At 42.0% G+C, this 25,353-nt stretch overlaps 1 protein-coding gene across 5 annotated transcripts in view; it reads right to left on the reverse strand.

Moving 5' to 3' along the window:
* The window catches only part of CDH20 (cadherin 20), a 397,431-nt gene that overhangs the window by 11,891 nt on the left and 360,187 nt on the right, over positions 1-25,353 (reverse strand). For all 5 annotated transcript variants that reach the window (XM_083822392.1, XM_083822394.1, XM_083822393.1 and 2 more), the window contains 6 exons: positions 18,866-19,160; positions 17,052-17,171; positions 13,683-13,850; positions 11,237-11,424; positions 6,287-6,540; positions 2,099-2,235 (listed from right to left, as the gene is read on the reverse strand). In XM_083822392.1, coding sequence (XP_083678518.1) covers positions 2,099-2,235; positions 6,287-6,540; positions 11,237-11,424; positions 13,683-13,850; positions 17,052-17,171; positions 18,866-19,160 — 1,162 coding nt within the window. The remainder of the gene's footprint in view (positions 1-2,098; positions 2,236-6,286; positions 6,541-11,236; positions 11,425-13,682; positions 13,851-17,051; positions 17,172-18,865; positions 19,161-25,353) is intronic.

The raw sequence follows: 25,353 nt of genomic DNA on the forward strand, positions 1-25,353 counted from the left end.
TTGTTGGAAATGGTAATTCTGCATTTCATTTTTGCTCAGAACTTATATTCCCGAACATAAAAATATTGTGTCAAGTTTTTGATACTTTGTACAGGGGGTTAAAATGCAATAACACATGAAATTGTACAGAAAAGCTTTCAATGAAGCTTAAAATCACAATGAAAATTTTACATTCTGCATGACATCATTTGTGATATTTCTGTCCCACTGGTTCATTAGCTCTCTTGCCCAGTACATCCAGACATCATTTCACATATCTTCACAGTTTCCAAACTCAGTAGCCAAAGAATATGTTTTTTTTACTGTTTTTTTTTTCCCAGAACAACTTTTCCCCTTATTAAAAGATAAAAGGAAACTCTAAGAAGAGATTTAAAAAAAAATGAAAAAAATAAATTCACGATTAGGAGATAAGGAGCAAAAATCCAGAAAATTCTTAAAAGTTAAGCTTGTCTTAGCTATCCAGCCTCATGCATTTATTTCCAAATATATCTCACTTTACAGCATGAAATGATGTGTTCGTATAAACAATAGAGAATTTTCTTACACTCCGGAATTTTCTTAAAAGTTCAATGTACTGAATCCATAATGTGTGTCACATTTTATCGAGATAATATTCTTAAACTATATTGTTTCGCCCTGATTTATAATTTAGTCCTTCAGCTTCCCACATATCCATACATATCTTACTAACACACCTGTCACTGTGGCGTATGAATGTCTGCATTCACACTCAGTAATATTCATCTAACTTCTGAAACTAGAAGCTTTATTCAGGAGCCCACAGCTATGGCATTTTCAGAACTATTTACTAAATTAAAATATTGCGCTGTACATGTACAGAGCAAAACTGACAGAGGATGGGCAGAGGATGAGTCAAAGGCAGACATGCCTTCATATTGCTCTCACCCTGGAGTGCTGCTACAGGGCTGCTTCTACAGACTCGTGCGTGTAAGTGGGCCTACATGGAATTGCAATGACCGTTGGTGGCTGAAAATAAAACTAGCATTGAAACAGATGGGGTGAGATCCTGTCACGTCACCAGCCCCTCTCACTACTAAAAAGGTGACAGGAAGGCTTTGCATGCTGGAACAGCCTACAAATATGTGGCAGATTCACCCTGACTCTTGAAAAATATTCCTCCTGCTAACTTCAAATTGGTTGACTGTGTTTTGGGCCAGCTACTTAATTTTTTTCCCCTCTCAGACTGACCCATATCTCTCATACAGCCTGGATGTGTAGAAAGTGCTCTCAGACATGAGGAACAGCTCAGCTATTGGCAGCAAACTTCTAAAAATCTGCTGCCCCTCAGCAAATGAACTGAAATCCTGAGCAAAAGCTATGTGGAACAAAGAGATTTCAGGTGAAGATTGGATGAATGTTTTATTTTATTTGCTCATATATCCTTAGCTCCTTTATGAAACTCAGCAAAATTTTTTGTAGTGTCACTACATAATGATCAGCATCTCCTTGTTCTCATAGCCTTGGTAAATACCTGGCACCGATGAATCCTGAGCTGAGTTTTAGCTCACTGTGAAAGCTGAAAATCTAATAAGATTCAGTTGCTCGGGGGTTTTCGTACAAGAGGATCACAAAGCACCCTCCCCAAATCATTATGCAGAGAGCAGATGGTGATGCCACTCACTCGCTACTGGCCCAGAGCAGATTTCCACCAGCAACCTAGCAGTGAAAGCATCGTTGCTGCCTGCCAGTCCCTGCACCACACAATCCTCCCAGGTAGGACTGGCAGCTGCACAGCCTTTGCAGCTTCTGCTTTTTCTGCCTAGTCCTTCTGGAGAAACAGAGCTCTTGCAGAAACATATTTCACAAAGAGTTTTAAATAAATCCCTAGAATACTAATGACAAGAAAAAGCAGCACTCTGCATTTAATTGCCAGCCTCTACTCTTCCCACCGCTCTGTGAAAAGGAGCGTAAAAAATAAATAAAATGCAGCATTTGCTTGTTGATGTCAGAAGAGTAATTCAGTTAATACGGCTTCCCACTCAATACATAAGAACATCTGAATTGCTGAATTCAGGTCTCTCAGTCTGCTTTGTCTCTTATATCTCTTTAATCTATGTACAGTCTGCATTCTCCTTACTCAGCTCCATGGCCAGCACTGTGATGTTGTGCCAAGAAACATCCTCCCGATCTAGAGGTCTCGCAGTCATCAGTGCTCCTGATGTAATGTCGACATAAAAGAACCGCCCCGGATCGCTGCTCCTGTCAATTGAGTATCTGCAAGAGTACAGATTGAAAATATTGTGCAACTCTTGTTAAAACTGGATGTTATGTACACCAAAGTACCCCAGCAAAGGGAATACCGTCACATATAGCAGATCCACATTCTTCCACAACCTAGCTGTGTGCTCCATTGACTTATCTAGGTACAGTGAGATGCACGAAAAACTTGTAGTTCACACGTCTAATGGAATTTAACAGCGAGCACTGCTGGGATGGAGCTGGAAGACAGGGAGATTTAATGCAAGCAGCCTCAAAGCAAGGAACAGCTCAGCACAGGAACATCTGCTTTACAGAGAAAACGTGTCAACGAGGAGTGCAAGTTCTTTTTCTAAGCTAAGTAATTATACCCTTTCCTTGGGCACAATTCAGACTGTATGAAAATGACTTTACACCAGCTCCTTCTCTGGGCACTCAGGCTGATGAGGAGGAACCGTTCCTTTCCTTGTGCTTTTGCATTCCCTCTTCCTTCAGGAGAATGAACTCCACCTGCATCCTGAGCCATCCTACTGACTGAGCCATGGCCGTGCCAGGGGGATGGTTTCTGTCTTTCTCCTATCAAGCAAGAAAAATGGGTCCCTCTGTGAGGTTGGTTCATCATAATTACTGAGCCTGCCTGGCCAGAAAACTTTGTCAGGCAGCTGACTGACAGCTGTCACTGCTGCTCTCAGTCAGAGGGACACCGTGCCCTGTGCCAGGGCTGCCTGCAGGGCAGTGGTGAAGGGGGGGTCCCTGAGAGGGGACGCCTGCTGGCTTTGCCCCTGACTTTTCCCAGAGGAGAGAAGATCTTGCATGCAACCTGAGCACCTAAACTCTGCCTCCCAGCTGCACAGCTGGGCTCGCTGCTGCTGCTGCTGCTGCCCCTCGTAAGTGCCCCCATGCAGGAGGCAGCCTTTACCTCTTGCTGGAAGAGCTGCAGACTAGGCTGCAGTACTGTACAGAACCCTGCAACGATGGGGGTGGCTGGGGGTGAGTTGGGCAGCCCGAGTTTGAAAGCCCAGCTCTCAGGGCTCCTCCTTGCTTCTGCCCTGAGCCCCTTCCACAAACTAAGCCAGGGCTGATGCAGTTGGTACGTTGGTATCTTCCTGTTTTTCCTGCCTAATCTCTAACAGGTTTCTGGTTTCACTGGTAATGGCCAGCAGAAATGAGTTGCACTTGCCCTGTACGTGCCACATTTGCCATTCAGCTCCATGGATGTATTCCTTGTGTTTGATATGTCATAAATACTCTCAGGTTTTATATCAATCTGCAAGTTGCACAAATCATGTTCCGTCAGCTTTTCTTTTAGCAGATGGCAGGACTGGTGGCAAATACATTTTTGCAGGGTGTGTAAAATTCTCAGTACCCTTCAAATGTTCTTAACAGCAGTTTGTACAAGTCGCCTTCCCAGCTAATTATGTTAGCATGGTAAGAGATCCTCTGGCAAAAACCACCCATGCGCTTATGCAAATGCCACAGCCTAGAACAGAGCCCAGACTTATTCTCTCTCCTTTTTTGTTGTTGTTCTTTCTTCGAAGTTGATGGGAATTGAAAGCATTAGTCATAACAGATGCTGAATAGGGCTTGTTGTTCTGAATTTTCTCCTTTCAGCATAAGCACATTCACTGGAACGAGCATGCCAGCCCATTCTTTATATAGGGACATATTAAATTGGGATATGAAGTACTGTTAGGCTACGCTGTTGTGAAACAAACAGCATTCTTTTCCACTTTTTTCAGAAAAATGAAAGAGGGTGGAAAGGCAGGTTTGCTTCCCTTCCCCTCCCAATCCTTTGCATTTCAAATAAAGAGATTTCTGAGGCACTGGATTTATTTAGGAAATAAGTATGAATGTTGCTATATTTTGCTATAATAATTATTCTTGTATGGAGGCTATAAAAAGAATTTCTCTCTGACAGTTTAAGGCCAACGAGTATCTGAAATTTAATATGGCCTTGTGATTAGTGGTGCAGTATTAATCACCAGTGTCAAGAGGCACAGGTGGAGTCTTTGTCTGGGTTCTCCACACACCTTCTCCTGTTAATAAGACCTGCTCCTTCACAATTGTTTCCACTTTACTCTTCAGGTAATCTTCCCAAATCACTTGAAAACAATCATAATGTAGAGGACTGAAGAGTTGCCCTGCGTTTGATGAGCCCTCCTGAATTGCCACCTGACTTTTCCATAATTGAGAAGATGGCCCAGACCCCATCCAAAGGAGGGGTCAGATGTCAGTTTAAATTTCAGATGGATTCCATCTTGTGTAACAAAATGTGTTATCTGGTATTTTGTTCTTCTTATCTTGCTTTGCCCTGTGCAAAGTGAATGCACAGCAAGCCCAAAAAGTTGCCAGACAGATACTGCGCAGAGTTCTTTTGTATGGGAGATAACATTAGAGGTAAAAACAAGTACTTAACATCTGCATTTTAGTTAGCATTACAAATGGTATTCGAAGAGCATTTCCTTTTTTTTTTCCTCCCTCCTTTTTCCTTTATCCCAGTCATTTTATATGTATAACGTGTGGAGGAGGAAGGAGGGAAGAAAGGAAGGAAAGTGGGATGGGAGGAAGATGGGAAGGAAAGAAGGTGGCAAGGAACAGAGTTACAGAGAAATCTCTGAAATTTGTAACTTTTTTTTTTTTTTAATATATCTTTGGTAATGCATTCCGTGCTTTCCAGAGTACTGTTTCATCAAGGGAAGTCACTGGAAAGCTCTGAAGAAAACTAAGAAAAAATCTCATTAATATAACAATGAACACTTCTACCCTCTGATAACACCACAGAATTATTTTTATACTATTTTGAGCAGACTTGCACAAATCTGTTTGTGCTGCAGTATTTGGATAAAGCTAGACAGTAATCAGCAAAATAAGATGCGGGCAGTAAAAAAGTTTAAGGTAATGAAATCGTGATGCACACAGTATGATGCTTTAGTTTTATTGAAGAATTTGAGACGTCATGAGAAGTAAGATAACTTCATAATGTAGGTAGAAAAGGCAGGTATATTAAAACAGCAGAGATGAAAAAATTAATAAGAGCAGTAACACAGAAAGAAATAATCATTAAGAAAAACAGGCTTTGTGCCTGGTTAGATCTCCCAGCTGAAGCCCACAGAGTTGCTCATACAGATTTCACTTCCTTCGAAAACTCCAAATGCTCACTGTTTTGGCTCTCTCTGGTATTTCCCAGTGGTTGTTCTGAACGCAGAGAACTCAGAAGCTGGACCGACACCAGTTAAGGCACACAGCAGCTCAGCACCCAAAGCTTTTCTCAGATGAGAGGTGCAGCTGACCTGCTGGGAATATTAACTCGCAGACACCTGGAGCTTCTGCAGGTTATGAAAATCAGTATGTGAGCTGGCCTTGGAGAAAACCGGTCTTCCCTGATAAACTGTGCTGATTCGGCCACCACTATGGAAAAGAGCACCGCAATTGCACAAGTCTGCCCCTACAGCTCCTTGCTGAGTTGCAGCTGTGCAGCTTCCATGGCTATAAATACACCTTTTACCTTTCTTAACTCCTTATGGGGTTATCTAGCTCTACAGAACTGACCAGACACTATATAATTCAATGGCTCATGCGTATTTATCAGCATGCATTCAAACTACTCCAAATGTAGCTGTGCATTTCAGCTGTTCACAAAGACAGGTTGCACACAGCAATGGCTTTGAAACAGAAGGGGGAGAGAGAAGAAGCAAGCTCATTACCTTCCCCTCAGTACTACAGCAGATTCTCAGCAGTGCTGTCAGGTTTTGTGTTCAGGTTGTGCCGGCAAAGGTCTGGGCTTTGTTTTTCGTGTACCCTGTCAGGGCCTGTCTGACCAGTTCATTGCAATGCTAGGTGCAGATGTCCTCCAGACCACAGAAAACAGAAAGGTGAGCTCCTGCTTTGCTTCGCCAATTGCAACAAGGCCCCTCAATGTATGAGAACTGGTTTGATTAAACCTACTGATGACTACAACAGGTTGGAAAAAAGAGTCCCTCCCACCTGTCCTGTCTCAGCCCTGTCACCAGTTCATCAACTGGATGTACCAGGGAACGCTCCTGGGGGGACACACAAAGAGAAGACAGACCTGATGGAGTTGTTGGTCACGTCTGGGTCCTTGGCAGAAATGATCTGTATGGTGGTTCCAATCTCCACGTCCTCAGGCACCTCCACAAAGTAAAAGCTGGGCTCGAACACAGGAGGCTCATCCACATCCTCCACGCTGATGTGAACCGTGGTGGTGTCTCGGAAAGGACCCAGGTTCAGGAATCGCATTTCCAGGTGGGGGTTGGCACCCTCTACTTTCAACGTGTAGCTTTTCTTGCTCTCAAAGCTTAGAGGCTAAGGAGAGAAAAATTAAATCTAGTATTAGGCACACTGGCCATGTGATTTAGGCCATATCTTTGTAATTTTCAGAAGTAAAAGATGCCCTCTAATATAAGCTGATTCTTCCTTTTTAAAATAAATCTTAACCATGATTTTTAATTATCAGGGTAACAAAGATAAATATTTGCAGATAGAGACAAAGCACCAAATGACAGTTGTATTGGCAGTGGCACTGCCTGCATCTTTTTCTTTCATTTTTAATTTGACAGTTGAACTGAAAAAGTCAGGAGAAATATATTTGCAGCTCTATTTAAAATATGTATTCTTTCATTCTTCTTGGTGAAATGAAGACAAAAGTGGCTGCACCACCCCCGCGTTGCGATTCACAGTTTCACTCCTCTCTGGGGTTAAAACAAACAAAAACAAAAAACAGGCAGAAACAGGTATATTGGGAGCACCTGAACAGAAGGCAAAGCTAGGAAGAGCCAGTTCCTCAGAAACAGGTCCTGGTGGCACTGACAGGGACACTTGCATATGATGTGGAGGTCCCAGTTAGGTTCCCCTTTTCTCCCTGATGAGATCTGAGTCTCATCTGCAGAGAGCCCTGGCTGCCAAGCTCCTAAATGGCTCTGGTGACTGTAGGGGACAGGGCCAGCCTCTCTTGCAGGATCCTGCTCCCTTTCGCATCAGTAATCCATCCTTCCTAGAGGTTTTTTTTTTTTTTTTTTTTTACTTCCTCAGTAAATGTCCTAAGCACAAGTTCCCACTCTAGGTGTGCTGGGTGCTAGAATTTGAATCTCCTCCCTGCTTAGAGAATAGTTTAATTTCAAAGCATTATGAGCTACCCCTGGCTTCTTCCTGGTGAAGCTCTTTCACTTTTCATTAAATACTCAAGTATTATTTGAAACAGGGAGCTGGAATGGCTCTTGTTCTTACTGAGATAATGGATAAAGAGAGATGAGCTTCCTCTGCTACTATTTTCATGAATTTGATTTCTTTTCTAGATAAAACTACTTATTTGGGGAACATGGATATAGAAATTATTGATGCCAACACTGAAGTTTTTAATAAATAAATCTTTCATTTTCCTCCTTTCTCCTTTTCACAGATCCCTGAAGAAAATGGAGCCTCTCCAAAACCTGCTCAGACCTAAATGGAGATCTTCATATTTCACATGCATTTTACCAGTCCTAATGAGAAATGACTAAAAGCATCTGACAACCAGAATGGCAGCATGGAAGGGTCAGCCCAAAGCATACAAAAATTTTTCACCAGATTACGTACACCTTACAGAGGACACAGTCGTACTTTCCAGGCTGCAGTTAGAAGTTACGAGCAAGCCCACTGTGGTTAAATGGTCACAACCCTTTGCTTCGACACTCCGTGAGTTTTAATGCTGGAAGCCAGCACAACTGGATCCCCTTAACCGGCACAGCTCTTGAGCAAGAAAAGCTTTGTATCAGGAAAGAAATTGCCCAATTCTCAGGTTTGTCCAGTGGGAAATTACATTAATTTTTGTTACATGGGTGGCTTTCAAAATACGTGCCTGTATTTGGACGCAGGGATTTGAGTGCTGTGTGGAACTACCACACACCCTCAGCTCACTCAGACTCCAGTCAGACCATGGTTGCTCCCATCCAACACCTTTGCTTTTTCCTGTTCAGCTCTTTTGTTTTGAAGACCAACCACCAAAGTGGGGCAAAGAAGTGGGCACAAAAATGGAGGAGAGGGAGGATGCCAAAGGAATTGGAAGACAAAAGCACGAAGACCATTATTGAAGTAGCGAAGTCCTCCTTGGCCAGTCCCAACCCATCTCTTTTCTGCCCTGCACAATACTGCAGCTGGGCAATTCTGCAGCCACGAGACGTGCATTAGTTTAACAACATCAGTACAAGTTTCACATGCTCAGACATGGCAAGATTATATATTACAGGCCTCAAAACACCTCCTGAATTCAGTGAAGGCTTCACTTCTTCACTGCTGCAACAGCTTCTTTCTTCCGAAGTGGAAACACTGCAGTGTCATTTTATTGATTTCACAGTAAAATTACAAGTGCCAAGGTCCTGCAAATGAATGTCTGACCAAAGGCTGCAGTTCTGGCAATCACAAAGGTAAAACTGTCTCGGCATATAGTACATGAGTACTGGAGTGGGAACTGCTTTTCTTGTGCTGGGGCAGATGAAGACCCTGTATTACTGGAGATGCTGTGCAGCCATACAATACGTGCTGTGCAACCTGTGGCCGCAGGCACAAGCAGAGGATCTAAAACTTACTCCTGGTGCCCTCTGTTCCACCTGGTAAATCAGTGACTACTGCAGGCATAGCACCTGTCAGCAAGGGTTTAACTAGATCCACAAATATATTACCCATTACTACAGAGTCATTATGGTCTACCAATTGCATATTTAAGCATTGTTAAAATAGCAATAAAATATATTCAGATGATCAAGCAATAGTTATTGTCCATCTGGTGGAGAGCACGCAATGCAAAGCTTCCTAAACATATACTAAGAAAGAGGCCATTATATCTCCTGATTTCTCATGTGAAGAAAAGTGTGCGAGAAACATTGCACGTATACTAAAAAGCTGAGTTGTATAAAGAGCAGTTAAATCACAGAAACACTTAAAGCTATAAAATTCAGCTACATTAGGAAAAGACTTAATTGCCTGGAGTGCTCTAGTTAGAAAGAAATGAAAAATCAAACATGTGCTAGGCCACCACACTTCTGATGCTCCTGGGCTCAGACCAGCTCAGTTTGCTTTGGGCTCCTTCACTGTCAACTGCGGCTTAAACTTCTGAACCTGTCATGTGCCAGTGCCTCAACACAGCCACCCCCTCATCAGATTTGTCTTCTGTGGGTGCGTTCAAACCTTTCCCCAACGATGCTCCCATGGGGAGAGCAAGCAGGTCGTCTCCTGTGAAGGTCACAGCTGAGAGGAGAGGCACCTCACAGAAACATCTCCCTGCCCTCATCCACCGTTCCCCAGTGCTGAGACAGGCACCAAGGGATTCACAGGTGGGATTTAGCACTGTGAGAAAGCAGTTCACTGGGCAGTGGATGGCAAGGAGGGCAGCATGGGGCTCTGTCCTGGGCACTGGGGTTGGTGCTGGCAGGACAACCCACCTCTGCTCCGCAGCAGCATGAAAGTGAAGGCAGGGAGAAGGGAGAGGCTGTCGCTGCGGTGAGTAGCAGCCTCATGGATGGGGAGCTTTACAGGCATTGCAACTCCTCAAGAGGTGCTTAGCGTTGTGTGGGACTAGTTAGCTGAGGTAAGTGCACTTAAACAAGCGGTGGTCTTCTCTGTAACTGTGAATTCCAACTTTTTGATGTCCAGGATAAAAGCAGGATTAACGTTAGTTACTTCTTTTGGGAAATCCGTCTAGAAAAATGAAAGGGAAAGTTTCTTTCAAAGAAGATTTCTTTCTGGCTTTAGAAATTCTCTCTCTACGCTCACTGTGATATCCTTTTCTAACAATACCAATTGCACTTTTTATTTATTTATTTATTTTACTTGTTGAGTGGATCCAAAGGACAGCTTTTCCAATGTTTGGCTATGGATAACCATAATGTTACAGACAGCTGCAGGTATATATAGTATTTTACAAACATTTATGTACAGTAGATGGATTGAGCAGTGTGATGCCAGTACATATCCTGTATGACTCATGCCACAAACTTTTATAACTTCTCCTCCTCATACAAATGGACATCTAGTAAAACTGTATTTGGAATAACCAAAGTCAAGCTTATCAACATATGTACTCCAAAGAAACTATTTTTTCCCGTCAATAAAAAAGTGAAAAACTACAGTAGATTTTTCATTCAACATCTGTTTCATTCCTGCAAAGCACGTAAGCACATGCTTAACTTTAGTGACCAGTGCACATAAACAGGAGTTGGAGAGAGGAGACCATAAATACATGCTTAAATGCTTTACTGTAGAGCATGCAGACGTGCAGGGTCAAATCTATCCCATGTGTTGTTCCATTTTTGTGCACAATTTTGTCCCAGGCTATTTAAAGGGAGAATATATTTCCTTATTAGTACGCTAGATACATGTAGGCAGAAATACGGTTACAATTTCATAACCTAGAAACGGAGTTGAACTTCTAGCATTTATGTAGGATTGTAGAATAAATATCCTATAGCGGGGAGTCTAGCAAAATAGCCTATTTCTTTCTGCATAGCCTGCGGTACAGAGCACCAGCAGTTTCACAGCTGCCATTTTAGAGACAGCTTCTTCTGGCCTAATTAGCATTTATGGATCTTCAAGCAGCAATTAAAAAAAACTGCCTGGGTTTTATTGGTTTATAAATAATTCTAAGGCATGCTTTATTATTGTTTGTGGGACACCAGAGTGAAAAATGTGTACAGTTCAAATGCAAATATTGATCTAATTTCTTGCATTGTAGGATAATTAAGCTACAGAGAATATTTAAATAGATAAATAGTGAATCAGAATATTCCTTTGGTGGGAAAAGACATGTTTATGCTGATGCTGTCCCCACTTCTTAAAGGCTGTGCCTAAGAATGCGGTCTGTTTTCATATTTCAGCAATGATTGTTAAAGAAATGGTGTTTTATAGCAGGAAAGGGGCTACTGTCATGTAATGGGAACCAAGTTACTACAGGCATAAGGGAATATTGCACACATAAAATGTAACCAAGACTGTTAGACATATAAATTACTATAAAAATGAACTTTACTACCTTTCTCACAGTTATGATGCCAACTTGGTAATTAGGATCAGTGTTAATATCAAAGACATCCAGTCCATCTCCATCCACAAGGCTGTATTTCATCTCTGCATTAATGCCTTCATCCAGGTCTTTAGCAACCACGCGGCCCACAGTGGAGCTGACGGGAGCAGACTCCAGCACGCTCATCTGATAATGCTCTGGCACAAGCAGCAGAGAGGGACAGGGGAAAGGAAAGCAAGTTGTGAAAAGGAACCGAAAACTGCACAGCAGTTCAAAGAGTAGATTGGGGCAGGCCATGATACTGCCTAGTCTGCCAGGAATCTCTCCCACCTTTCTTGGAGCTGAAACAGCAGTGTGGTATTCTTTAAAAAGCCACAGCCAGACTGAATTGCTAGGGAACATTTTATTTAGGTGTTTGTCATATCAACAGGTTTATTCAAAGGGTTCTTTTCAAAACAGCAGTATACCTGAAAAGGGGAACTCTAGCTAAAAAAAATAGGGCAATTAACACCAGTGCTGTTGCAGCCATGATATATAGCAGGGTATGAAAAAAAAAAATTAATAGGACAGGCATCTTTTATTAGATCAGCTTGCACAGCTGGAATAAACACACAAGTTCTGAGCACCACAAATCTTTCCTCAGGTCTGTCCAAACTTCTTTTTCAGCCCTGAACAATGCTTTGAGAGCTAAGAAGCTTGCCTGTTTTTTTCCAAATTTAACAGTTACTCTATTAAAATGTACTAGGTCTCCCTACAAACCTTGTCTTGAGCACATTTGGTGCATCACTAATTTGCTTAGCAGCAAGCCTGGGGAAAGAAAGAAAGGCTATTTTAAAAATATGCTTTTTAAAAATATAAATGCCATATCTAAAATACTTTCCTGCCATCATACTTCATGTCCAAACCTTCCTTGCTACACTCTGCCCAATTACTGAGTTTTACAAGGCAGAGTAATACCAAGGATAGGGTTTGATATATTCTCATTTTCCTTAATCAATACTTTGATATCAAACAGTTACAAGTCATGCCATTTTCAAAAGAGGATTGGCAATGATATGTTCAATAATTTGCTGTGAAGGGAGAAGAAAATTGGAGGTTGATGTTTCTTGCTGGTCTTAGTGGAGTGTTTTGTTTTAGCAATGCAACATGCAGAAACAGATGGAGAAGAATAGCAACAAAAAGAACTGCAGGAGGTTTTGTTTCTCAGCCAGATAAGAAAACCGGCAAAGCTAAAATTGCTTGAGATTGATCTATACTACCGAAAAATTGACTTTATTTAAAAATAAAAAAATTGTAGAATCCTTGAAAGCTTTAGTTCAAACAAATCTGAAATGTTTCTTCCCAATTTTTAAAAGTAATGTAGAATTATGTAGATAAATTTGATCTCAAATAATTTTACAAAAGAAAGCAAAATATTGAAAAATCTTACTTTGAGACTAATTTCTGTAAATACAAAGTAATGTTTCTGATAAGAGTGGAGGTGCCTTTCTTTCCATTGCATTAACTGTTGATGGTATATATTTTAGGGTTTACCTGTATATTGCCAAGTTTTAGATGTACCTTTACTGGAGAACAGTCTTCACAACAGCATACTCTATGCTAACAGCACAGTGATCACATGCTCCCCTGCAGTGGCCTGGCTGGAGTGCTGAATTAATTATCTTTCAACTTCCAGTGTTGCCACATGTCCCTGATATGATGGACATCTTTTTGGAGATAGGATGAGGAGCAAACCAGGGCAGAAATAGCAGCCAAAGGCAATGGCCATGAGCAGTCTAGGAACACAAAAGTTCTTCCTTCCTTCCTTCCTTCCTTCTTTTTTCTTTCTCCCTTTCTCTCTTTCTCTTTCTTTCGTTCTTTCATTCTTTCTTTCGTTCTTTCTTTCGTTCTTTCTTTCTCTTTCTTCTTTCTCTTTTCTTTCTTTCCTTCCTTCCTTCTCTTTTTCTTTCTTTCCTTTCTTTCTCTCTTTCCTTCCTTCCTTCCTTTCTTTTTCTTTCTTTCTCTTTCTTTTTCTTTCTTTCTCTCTTTTTCTTTCTCTCTTTTTCTTTCTTTCTCTTTCTTTCTTTCTTTCTTTCTTTCTTTCTTTCTTTCTTTCTTTCTTTCTTTCTTTCTTTCTTTCTTTCTTTCTTTCTTTCTTTCTTTCTTTCTCTTTCTTTCTCTCTCTCTCTCCCCCCCCCGCTCCCTCCTCCCTTCTCTCTTTCTGTAAATTAATTTCCCTCCCCTTAAAAAAAGTGTTGCTTTTGATGATTTTGGCAGTTGGAAACCTTTTTTGAAAGACAAACTATTGAACGCTCTGTTTTGACATTTTCTGAAGGAAAGTCCCTTCTTTGATCTGAAATTCTGCTCATCTCCAGTTATCGCTATACTGATTTGGAAAATAGCTGTAACGAGAGCAAATAGCAGCTGTGCAGCTCAGCCACCCCTTTCTGCCCATCCTGACGTGGTGGATACTCACTCTGTGGAAATCTGGGTGGATTGTCATTGACATCAGAGAGGGTGATGTTGACTGTAGTTGTTCCAGCTAATCCTCCCAGCTGTCCACCCATATCCTTGGCCTGGATAATCACTTCGTAATATTCTTTTGCTTCTCTGTCCATGTTCATCAGAGCTGTCCTAATTAAGCCTGTGAGATTGAGAGGGGAAAGGGGTTTCGGGAACAAAAGAAATGGCCATTATAGAGTGCACAAACAAGGCAGGGTGGTCTTGCTCCTGCATCGTACTCCCTACATAAAGAATGAGACCAGACTCTGCGTTCAGTCTCACCTTTGCTGGCACAGTAAAGTTCACCCAAATTAAATTTAGGTTAACAGAAGGTGTGAATTTTAAAGGAGCCCAGTTAAAGTGCATCAGCTGTGGGGCAGGCTGTCTGTTCAAAATTAAAAGGCTGCCTTCCAAGGGAGCTGGAAAAGTATTTCGGGAACAGAGTGCGCAGCACCTAGTTTCGGCCCTGCTCAGGCTGAAAACGTCCGCACAAAAGGTGGAAGCAACGTGATCAGTGAAAAGCTAGACCACGACGAGTTTCACAGGGCGCCCCTCCACACGCAGCACTGGAGGCAGGCCGAGGCAGGCCACGGGCTTTGCTCGCCTCCTAGGCCGGGGGCGATGGGATCGGAGTTTGCGGGGAGCTGGAAATGCCGCCCCTGTGCGAGCGGGAGGGCACGGGTGGCCGTCCCTTCGCTGAGGGGCGACACTTCTGCGACAGGCCGTGAGGTGGCAGCAACGCTTCTCCTACGGAGGCTGCCAGCAGCCGGCCCCGGGAACGGGACACTGCAGCGCTCAGGGGCCATGCCAGGCCGGGCAGGGGTGTAGGGGTGTCCCACCACACGGCCGTGGTACGTGCTGGTGTCCCACTACACGACTGTGGTATATATGGGTGTCCCAGCACCCGTCCCCCTCAGCCCCAGCACCTACCCTGTTCACGCATCTCAGCATGCGCTGCTTGCACATCCAGACACTGCTGGCCTGAGTGATGTGTGTTTAGTCTTTATTTTTAGCAGATAGACAATGTATGGGTTTAATAAAAAAGCAGTAAAAAGATATTGCATTGGCAATTATCTCTGTATGTAGAAGGAAAGAAATAGCGACCAGAACCGAACAATTCACAGTGCACTATTTTATTCCTGCTACCTGGAGTCCTTAAGAGTCTCATCTTGCAAAGTTGAGCGACTCCAATGAAGTGCTGTAGCTCTCAATTCCCATGAATGTAAATAAGATATGAAAACGCATAGCACTTTGGAAAGTATTTTCTCCATAAACAAATACTTTGTAGGGAATTTCCACTCCTGGCTTGTCCTTAATACAGTACAAGCAAGATCTAAAAAAGACACTGGTGCCTGCATTTGGGGCCTCTTGTCCCTAGACAAAGGCCAGTTCAGCACACCTGCACTCAGAGCCACATCAGAGTCCCACACTCCCTCTTCTCCCACATCTAGGTCCATCCTCCTCTGAGAGGTTTGGCTTTTCTGGGAAAGCAGTGCAGATAAATGGCATTTTTTAAAGGAAAATGTAGGTTCCTACAAGGTCCCCATCACCTGGATGCTTGGCCTCCCTATGTAATGTCTGGTGGAGGGGGATCATACTTCTCCAAGCAGGACACAGAGTAGTGGCCATGCAGAGCAGGGAGTCTCCTATGCTGCTGCACACAACTGGTCGGTAAAGGAATAATCCCGTCCTTTGGGGAGGGCTCAGATCCTCCAAAATTAGGTGCAGGTATCATTTCTTTCAGCAGACTGAGTGGGGCTCACTCTTGAAAAAATAGTAAAGAGCAGAGGCAATGTCCCTTCTTTTATATAACAGACAAATGGTTTCTTGGGATGAGGGAGACTCAGGTGCCTTTGCCTACTACACTTGAGGGGATTTAAATCCACATTTTTTACCTTCTAGGGGAATATGATCACGGATAGGCCATAAAAGTACTCTGGGAAAAAGTAGGAGGAGAATCTCAGCCTGTCTTTAAAGTGATTTACATATACATTAATACGACACCTGTGAGGCTAGCAGCAGAATAAGAACAGGAACACTGTTCTTGAGCTAGTTTATGTTGGGAGGTGAACGATAAAGCCCCCAAGTGCTGCTAGCAGATGAATGTATTGAAATGGGTTACCCACCACCAGGTGCTTTGCTCACTAGCCGTCACTACAAAGGAATTGGTGATGATTTATGGACCAGTTCTGCTTTAGGAAAATGTGAGAGGGACAATTGCATTTTGTGGGTTAGTGAATGCTGCAAGTCGGTTTGGGAAACTCGATTTAAGTTCTGTGCCTGTGATGGGAGAACAGTTTCTGGATCACAACTGTATGCAGCCTAAATGGGTGCCTTGATGACTGCTAGTGAAGGCTGAGGCTGCCCTGAATGTGTCCTGAGATGCAGGACTAAGTGATTGGGAAATTTCTAAATGGATAAAGAGGACATTTTCTGGGTTAAATGGCAACCAAGTACATGATTTTGTACTTAGGGACCTATTTTCTGCCTAAATTGCACTCCAGTTGTTAAATCTATACTGGATCTGAAGCTCAGTATTGCCTCTGCTTTCTTAGAAATCATTCAACACTAACAAAAATTATGCCCTTATTTGTCTGTGTTTTATAACCTGATTCCAAAATGAACATTACTGTTTTGCTTATATGGCATTGGGCTGACTTGCCACATACAAGTTTATCTTTGGATACTGCACCTACTCCATAAACTGCTAACTTTCAGAAGTGGATTATGTAGTTTTTTTCTTTTTTTTTTTTTTTTTTTCTTCTTCTTATTTTGTACCCTACGGCTCAGCAGTGACTATCATCTCATGATTTTCTGACCTTAGCACTACAGATGCCCTTTAGAAACTGTCAAAACCTGTCAGATTCCTCTTCTGGATACAATCCTTAGATATATAAAGAAAAAGAGTGAGAAAGCAAGTAAAGCAGAGAGGTTGTCTTGTAGATAAATTTAAGGTTATTAACAAGAACACCCTTAGGTAAAACTACTCCAGATAACTGCATCCTTCAACTTGTACTTTCCAGTTCTGGTTACCAACTAGATCTGTTGAAGTCATCATTGCAGTGATAAAAGCCAACAAGGATGTTTGCAGCATCGAACACACACAACTCCCTAACGAATGAATATGGTCATTCAGATGAACATATCACTGCAGAGAGCACATCCTTCTTCTGGGGTTCATTACAGCAGTCTTGTTCTAACCCTTTGAGTGCTGCCCTATGTTGGCTCCAAGCCATAGAAACATGTTTCTGTGGCCACAGTCATGGTGCACTGCTTTTTCTTTCTGCTTTAAATGTTTTCTTTCAGTTTTTACATTGGCTCATTCCCTGGTTAAATGATATACCTGTCCGAGAGTCCACCGAGAAATATGGTTGTCCTTGGAGAATACTGTACACTACTCTTGCACTGTTCCCATAGGTTGGGTCATCAGCATCTGTTGCTGTCACCTGGATAACAGAAGTGCCTGAAAAAATAAAACAACAAAACAAAACCAAACAAAACCGAACATGAGGTAAGACCTTGTGGGATAAAGAGCTATCTTGAAAAGTACACAGTTCAAAACAAATTGAAACATCTAACAAGCTTTCCCACACCAAGTTTCTCCATTTGATGCTGGAAGTGTTTGTCCTTATTGCTCATACTTGTATCTCATTAGCACTAGAGCTTAATAGGCATAAATTCATCAAGCATCTTTAAGAAGATATAAAAGTGCAAGTACTCTATGTACCATAGTTGCAAAATTGCTGATCTAACAGTACTTTGTGGTGGTTTGCATACAGTGATTAGTAATGAACTATTTGCTTCTTTCCCCCATTTTTTTTGCTTTAAAATGTTATTTAAAATCATTTCAAATAACATCTATAGCTATTCTGACATAAAACATGAATTGCCATGGATGCTGTAGGTTGACTAAGGGATGTAAATTGTCCACAAATATTGAGCACGAAGGGGTGGATGTCTCTCTGAGATAATCTCTCTGCAGCATTGCAGTTTACATTGCATGGACTAGAGATTATACCCTGCTTAAGTGCCTTGTGGACCCTGCATAGATTCATATACTTTTTTTTTTTTCCTTCAATTGGTTTTCAAGGTCTGCTTCCTCTAAAGCTAATAATGGCTTGTAGGTGATGTAATTCATCAAGAGCAACGAGAAGGTGAGACAACTGTTTGAAATATATGACAGTTTTGACTCCTTAAAATGTCAGACAATGCCTTTATGAATGTATCTACTCTTCTACATAATGTTTTGTGTTAGAAACAAATCTAGTGTTACTATATACACATTGGAAAATAACCATGAATTCAAACTACTTGCTAATATTAACAAACGTTATTTCTGAATGGAGCTTTTGAATTTGATACTTGTCTCTAGCTTTATGTCAACATTATATTGAAGAATGAGAAGTTGAAGCATATCGGTAACTTCAGAACATGTGATTTATCTCATGATATCTCTGTAACGATGTCACTGGGACAGAAAGCAATATGCATCTCCAAAAGAAAGAAAAAAATCCAGGAAAAATAGTATTTTATGTGACTATTGGAATCATTATATGGTAACAGTGTAGGTAGGTAGGCTGCTATTTGCCTTCTGTCAGCACTGCAGTAACAGGACTGTCTTTGACATGATCCCGCTTTCTAAGAAAGTGCAGAGCAAATAGCACCAGATCTTTGGGATGCAGGCGTACAGGTTTAGAAGAAGCAAAGTTGCTAAAAATTGTTGTCATGTCTTTAGGATTTCAAGGGCTCCTGGACAGTATTTCGGCTCTCAGTATGACCTAGCATAGGTTTCTAGAATTGTGTTATTTTCTGGCTGGTAATGGATGTCTAATGGTCATTACTATTACTACCATCTGATGGCAGGGGAAAAGTGGCACTACATTACTGCAAGTTGTCTGAGGATGACATGTTCAAATTACACCCTTTTTCAGTTCTCCAGCTCCCTTTCACATATTTCCTTTTAGAGGTGCCCAGTGGATGGTGATGTAAAGCCTAGATTCCTTCTTCTGAGGCAGCCAGGCACCCCTGGGGAAGCTCTCCTGTCCTGCAGCTTTCACAAAGGGCAAAAGCTGAGTCCAAGGAGTCAGGGAACTGATGTTTTGGTGACCATCTCTAGTTTGGTTATAGGGGGACAAGACTCCACAAAATCTGTCTTACCCACAGGTGACATTTCTGGTACAGAGGCTACATATGGTCCATCCAGGAATTTGGGCTCATTGTCATTGATGTCTTGGATTTTGATGATGAACTCTGACTCCGGTTCCATTGGCCTGCCTGTTCTCCTGTCCAGCGCCTGTGCCCTCAGGGTGTACTGCGACCTTTCTTCCCGGTCCAGTCTCTGAATGGCATGAATGTCCCCTGTGGTATCATCGATTGTAAACACAATGCCTGCTCCCTCTCCCGAGAGGATGTATTTGATGGAACCATCTCCTCTATCCATGTCAGAGTGAAGCTGTGGAAAAGAACAGGACTCAATTAGACCATGAGCGGGGAAAGCAGATGCTGAGAGACGCTAAGCACATGAGCGTCCTGAGCATTTTGGTCTCGCTGTTGGGACTCACAAGCTGGTTTTAATGAACTTGTTTTGCTGAAAGAGGAAATGCTTAGTAAAGTCTGTGTCACAGAGTTGCAATTAAAAACCCTCTCCTATCTTCCCATTTCTGTACCCACAGCTGTGCCAGAAGAAAAGAGAGATACCCAATGAGGAACAGGCTTGGTGCCCTTTTCAAATTTCACTCAGCAGAAGAATTGTCTTTTGCCCAGTTGCAATGGCCATTGAGAAGGACTCAGTGCCAGGCTTGGGATAAGGGGAGGTCAGCAAAAATACAAACTGCTTGCTCATGTGACTTAAGAGAAGTCAGATATTCCACAGGTAGCATAACATTGGGCAAATGAGGTAATTCTGTTTGGGATCAAGGGGGAAGCAGTATGGAAGAGCTATTCAGCTACTGTCATGACTCAGAAATCTGAAAACGTCACATGAAAATTGTAGCAAGAAAAATTAAGCTGGACCATTACATCTTCAGGAAAGAATTATTATCAAACAGTATGTAAGGTAAGCAACAAGGAACATTTGATTGTGGCCATAGCAGGATATTCAGATGAAAGGCATCCCAGATATTCTAGGGAATTAGCAAATGGATTTATTGCATGACTGCTAATTAGTTCTGAGCAGCCACAGATTGCTGGGAATGCAATAGAACAGAGGAAAAGTAAATGCAGTTCTAATTATCATCTAAAACAGAGAAACAAATCATCCTGGGGACTACCATTCTGTTAGACACCTGGTTCCCTCTGAAATACTGGAATGACTATCAAAAGACAAACAAATCACTTAATTTCACTCACACTATGAGGCTGCTTAACAGTATGCTCTTGCTTCTGTGCTTTTGAGGAACAGAGCACAAAAGCACAAAAGCCTGACCGATGCTCAGAGTATGATACTGGTTCAGTCCTAATGAGCAGGATGGTAATAGAACTGAGGAGCAAGAATGAAAATGAGATTTTAAAGAATGGCTCAGGTGTGAATACCGTTCTCAAATGAGATTATCATATTGGGAAATAAATAAGAAATAAATTATTATTATTATTAATAACCATAATAATAATGAAAAACACCCAGTCATCAAAGTGGCCTCACTTCAGTTAAGCACATTTTAAAATGCACACGAGCTAATTTTCTCAAGAGATGTGGTCAGAAATAAGTGTAAATAAGTATGTGTTTAATGCTTTGGTGAATTCAAAGGACATATGGGAACAATTGTGGAGGAAAAATCTTGGAATAATAAACTGGATATATGAACACAGGATTGGTAGGATTTGAAGAATGAATCCTGGTAGAAATGGAAAATTTATGTGGAAAAGCAGAAGTCAAACCGCATGCATTTGGTTACAGGCTATTCTCTCAAGCAAGCACGAACAAATATCATCTGTGAGTTGAGACATGGAAACACAGACAGAGCTATACAAAACTTTATAATTGAGGAAGAAGTTCTGTGGAGATGTGGATAAATTGTATTATCAGACCTAAGCATTTCTAATGCTAGTGGACCAGCTTTTTAGCTGTTACAGGGCACATGATCCTATCAGCTTGAGAGAGACCATTTCCCCAGTGATGGGTCTGGCTGGAAGATGCTCATTCTCTGGCGGTTGTTTTCCTTACTTGCCTCTCAGTGCAGCACAATACTTACACAAAATTTGGGCCTTGAGCTGTTTTTAGGGTAAGTCTGAGGTGGGATCTATGGATTTTCTATGGCACTTGCCACCCTGGAGAGGGGGTCTGGACTTAGTGGCGCATTGGCTCTTAAAGACTGATGTGATGACGATTGTTAAAGGCAGGTACCCATCTGCCACAGGAGAACTCCAAAGTGGCTGTAAGAGCTAAAGGAACGGATTGTGACAAGTGTCTTGTCAGGTAATTGATACTTCATTTCATCGCTTTTCTCCTGGTCTGCGTGGCTACTGCATCTGAGAAACATTAGTCCTTTGGAGGAATGCTGGCAGCTCTCAGGTGATGGATCAGCTAAATGCAGGAAGAGCAAGCCCAGAGAATATTGGCAAAAACAGCTAAATTTAGATGACTGCCATGTGTATTAATTCTTACATAGGCGCCAGAACTGCAAACTGGCATATCTTCAGGAAACAGCATTTTGTGATTAATTTAAAGAAAAACCTAGTGGTTGTCATTATTTACCCTAAGCACTCATAACTCAGAGATTATCATTGTTGTAGCTAGTAAACAAGATGCTTCCAGAAGGAGGACACTATTATAGCTTTTCAAATTGATTCAGAACCACTAAGCTACATCTTGGGCATTTATTTTAGTGCATCAGTGCGTCAGTGAGAGACTGCAGCTGCTCAGACAGATACAGATGTTAGACCTGACTGGGGAATTATAACTGGGGCTGATAGAAGAAAATGTGTTTTGGAACATCAACGAGTCTTCATTAAATTGGAAAAAGGAAAGAAAAAGTAAAAGGCAAAGGCAAAGAAAAGGCACAGGAAAAAAAAAATGAGAAGAGGAAGAGGAAGAGGAAGAGGAAGAGGAAGAGGAAGAGGAAGAGGAAGAGGAAGAGGAAGAGGAAGAGGAAGAGGAAGAGGAAGAGGAAGAGGAAGAGGAAGAGGAAGAGGAAGAGGAAGAGGAAGAGGAAGAGGAAGAGGAAGAGGAAGAGGAAGAGGAAGAGGAAGAGGAAGGGAGAAGAAAGGAAAAAGAAAGAAAAAAACAAGAAAAATAGAAAAAGAAAAAGAGAAAAAGAAAAAAAATGAAAACTAAAAAGAAAATGAAAACGAAAAAGAAAAAGAAAAAGAAAGAAAAAGAAAAAGAAAAAGAAAAAGAAAAAGAAAAAGAAAAAGAAAAAGAAAAAGAAAAAGAAAAAGAAAAAGAAAAAGAAAAAGAAAAAGAAAAAGAAAAAGAAAAAGAAAAAAGAAAACATTTTAAAACAGCAGAAGGTGTTCTGGAAAGTTCAAAAGACTTAGAAGAAGATACTGAATAAAATAATGGGTTAAATTACACCTCTGTCCAAAGCCCTATTTGGACTGAATGCATTTGTGTAGGGAGCAAACAAGGAATGACCATGGCTCACTAATAAGAACATGGGAATACAAGAAGATCTCTGTCTAACTGTGATTTGTTAAAAGCATTGGGTCTCAACCAAGTCTAGGCAATAAGAAATGTTGGCAATATTTTTGCAACTTCTCATATAGCCTGCTCTTTCTAGACAAAACAAAAAAGGATAAGAGTTAATAATTACAGACTGTAATAAATCAGAAAGAATTTGGTGTCTAACAGGATTGAAGCTCACACCGTTGCAATGACAAGCCCAATATCAGAACAGTACAGTTTTGAAGTGTATGTAGAAGTCACTGTACTGGAAAGGTGATCCAGTTTTAAGCTGGCTCTGTTTTATGGGTGGTACAATAAATTGTGCTGCCATGTGGCTGACACAGAAGTAAGAGGAATTCATTTGTACTTTCTCCTCTACATTAAAGAATGAACTATGGGAGGAATGAAAGAGATAAACCTTGAGAAATTGTTACCTGCGTCAACCCAAGCTGCTGCTTTTGATAAGGATAGTACAAAGATTAAGGAGGCTGTATCTGCACCTAAACGACATGTTTTTCTGGCAAAGAGCACGTGCAAGAGAGTGGTGCTTCCAGGGGCAGCTCAGGGAAGGACTCATGCAGATCCTCTAAACAGGCTGTGATTCTGTCCTTGACATGCTCTCCCATCTCTGCCTCCACAGAGGTAGCACCTGCAGGGGATTTTTGTGAGGATGCATGAGAGTATTTGGTTGATCTGGAGTGATAGTCTGTAGAAAGGATGCATTTTATTCACTCATTCAGCTGCTGTGGTTCAAATGCCTTGTTCCTTTGAAACAGGGCTAGAGAGTGTCTGGCACTGCAAAGTGGTGAAATCTGTCACCAATTCAATTACTGAAGCAGTTTGGGATGCTGGATAAATGTGGAAAATACCTGTTGAAGCACATGTGGGGGCTTTGGTTTCCCTAGTTCATCCTATTAGCCAATAATAGCCACCTATAAGAAAGCTGAAGTCTGGTATTTATCTGTTATGGGGAAACCTCTGAAGCTAAGATACTTTACGTTAGAATAATGAGCACTGGAGAAAGGCAAAAATTGTACTGACTTCACCTCAGGAAGTTTCCTTTCATTTCCCTGCCCGATAGATATTTTGCACCATGCCTCATAGGTACGTAGGAAAGAACATTTGTTACAGCAGACCTGAAAATTGTATTAGGCAAGCCTGGACCCAGGGTTCAAGTCAAAGTTATTTTTGGTTTGCTCCAGTATTGCGTAGCTAGCCAGAAACAGCCATACAAGAGCATCAGAGGAGCTACTCTCTTACGGGAAGCCTTCAGAGTATGAAATAAATATAACTGGATCAACGCCGTATACTGTTTCCTTCTGACATGGGCTGGAGAAAGCAGACAGACAACAGCAAGGCCCAGCTAGCAGGACGTTGCAGGGTGCTGTGGGTGTTACGGGTTAGGGGAGGCTCTGCCTGTCCAGCAGGAGACTCAGGGTGGTTTCAAGGGCTGGTGCTTGCACTGAGGCTGTGGGCCTGAGGTCCTTCTGCATAGCTCCGCGCGAGCTATTTCTGAGCCTGCCTGGGGGGACTTGGGCTGAAAAATTTCTGTCCTGCCAGAACAATTAATTCAGCGCACAGCCTATTCCCTGCTGACCCCTTTCCTAAGGATCCCTAAGGAACAGGCAGCATGGATGCAGCAAGGATGATGGCCTGTGGTAGGCTGCAGCTTCTTCCGAGGCCTGCGCCTTCAGCTGCTTGGCGAGAGGGGAGGCCTTTCCCTCCCGGCAGCCACCACCCTTCAACACACCGCTCCCCTGGCTGCTCTGTGCCCAGCTTAGGGATGGGAGAGGATATCTGAGCCCCAAAGGCCCATTTTGGCAGCACGATTCCCTGGTGGTGGGTCTACATGGAGCAGACGTAGGAGGCCTACGGAGCAGCCAGCAGCTCACAAGTGTGTGGGGGTTAATTGGCCCTGTTAACCCTGAGAGATAATGAGCCCTTCTTGCCCCTGTGCCAACCCAGCTGTGGTGTAGGCCATCCTGGAGAGAGAGAGCTCACTCAGGGCGGCTTGGCCCTTTGTGTAGTGGACATAGAGCATGAAGAGTCATCACTGCTTCCCCCAGTTCGTCAGAGCTCAGTGGGAGCAAGCTCAGGAGCACTGCTGTCTGCGCCAAGTTTTTGTGCTCCTAATGACACAAGTCTAAAGAAAAGATGATTTGGCTTCTTCCAGTACTTGCTGTAGCTAAAATTCAGCTCACAGTGTGAGTCTGGATTTGTTTCAGATGAAATTGAGTATGTGAAATAATATGTTTGGCCATTGTTCCAAAGCTGTGAATTGCATGAAAATAAATATTAATTTCTTTAATCAATAGAGATATCATGAGCAGAAAAGCTAGGTACAGAGATGAATGAAGACTGATGTGGTCTCATTTGATGGCAATCACTAATAATACCACTGCTATGAGAGGAAGGAAGGAGAGCACATCTTGCTGTCAGTCACACAAGAATAAATCAGGAGGAGGTCCTTTGAAGCCAGTGGATTCATTTTGATTTATACTGGAGTGACTGAGGGCACAGTTTAGCTCTTTGTGGGTGTAAAACCATAAATACAAGTCCAAAATTGGCCTCTGGATTTGTAATACTTTTTTTTTTTTTCTTTCCCTACAGATGGATAGCTTGGAAGGAAAAAAAGATCTGTGATCATATAAAAATAAGCAATGAAATCTGAAGGAATTGTTTTTTGACGTAATTTCTTAGTTCTTAATCTGTAATATCTACCTATATTGTAGTCTGTGTTTATCATCTAGACATGTAAAATCATAACTGTGTTGTTCAAACACTTAACTACACTAACCCTCTCCCTCCCACTTTTCCCACATTTGTCACCTCCGTTTTAACTAGGCGCAAACGTAGTGCTGCCAATAAGTCTTTGAATAGCAGGTCAATATGTTAAACAGTTCAGAGTCTTTACAAATGTTGGGAAAGCAGAATAAGGAGGATGGATATAGTGAAGTAGACTGTGATGGCAGACATTACTAAGCCTGATTTCCATCAGCTTGTATCTCAAGGAGCTACAGAAAAGTGAATGCAAAGTACTACC

Source organism: Anser anser (genome assembly GCF_964211835.1).
Source record: "Anser anser genome assembly, chromosome: 2".
NCBI lineage: Eukaryota > Metazoa > Chordata > Aves > Anseriformes > Anatidae > Anser > Anser anser.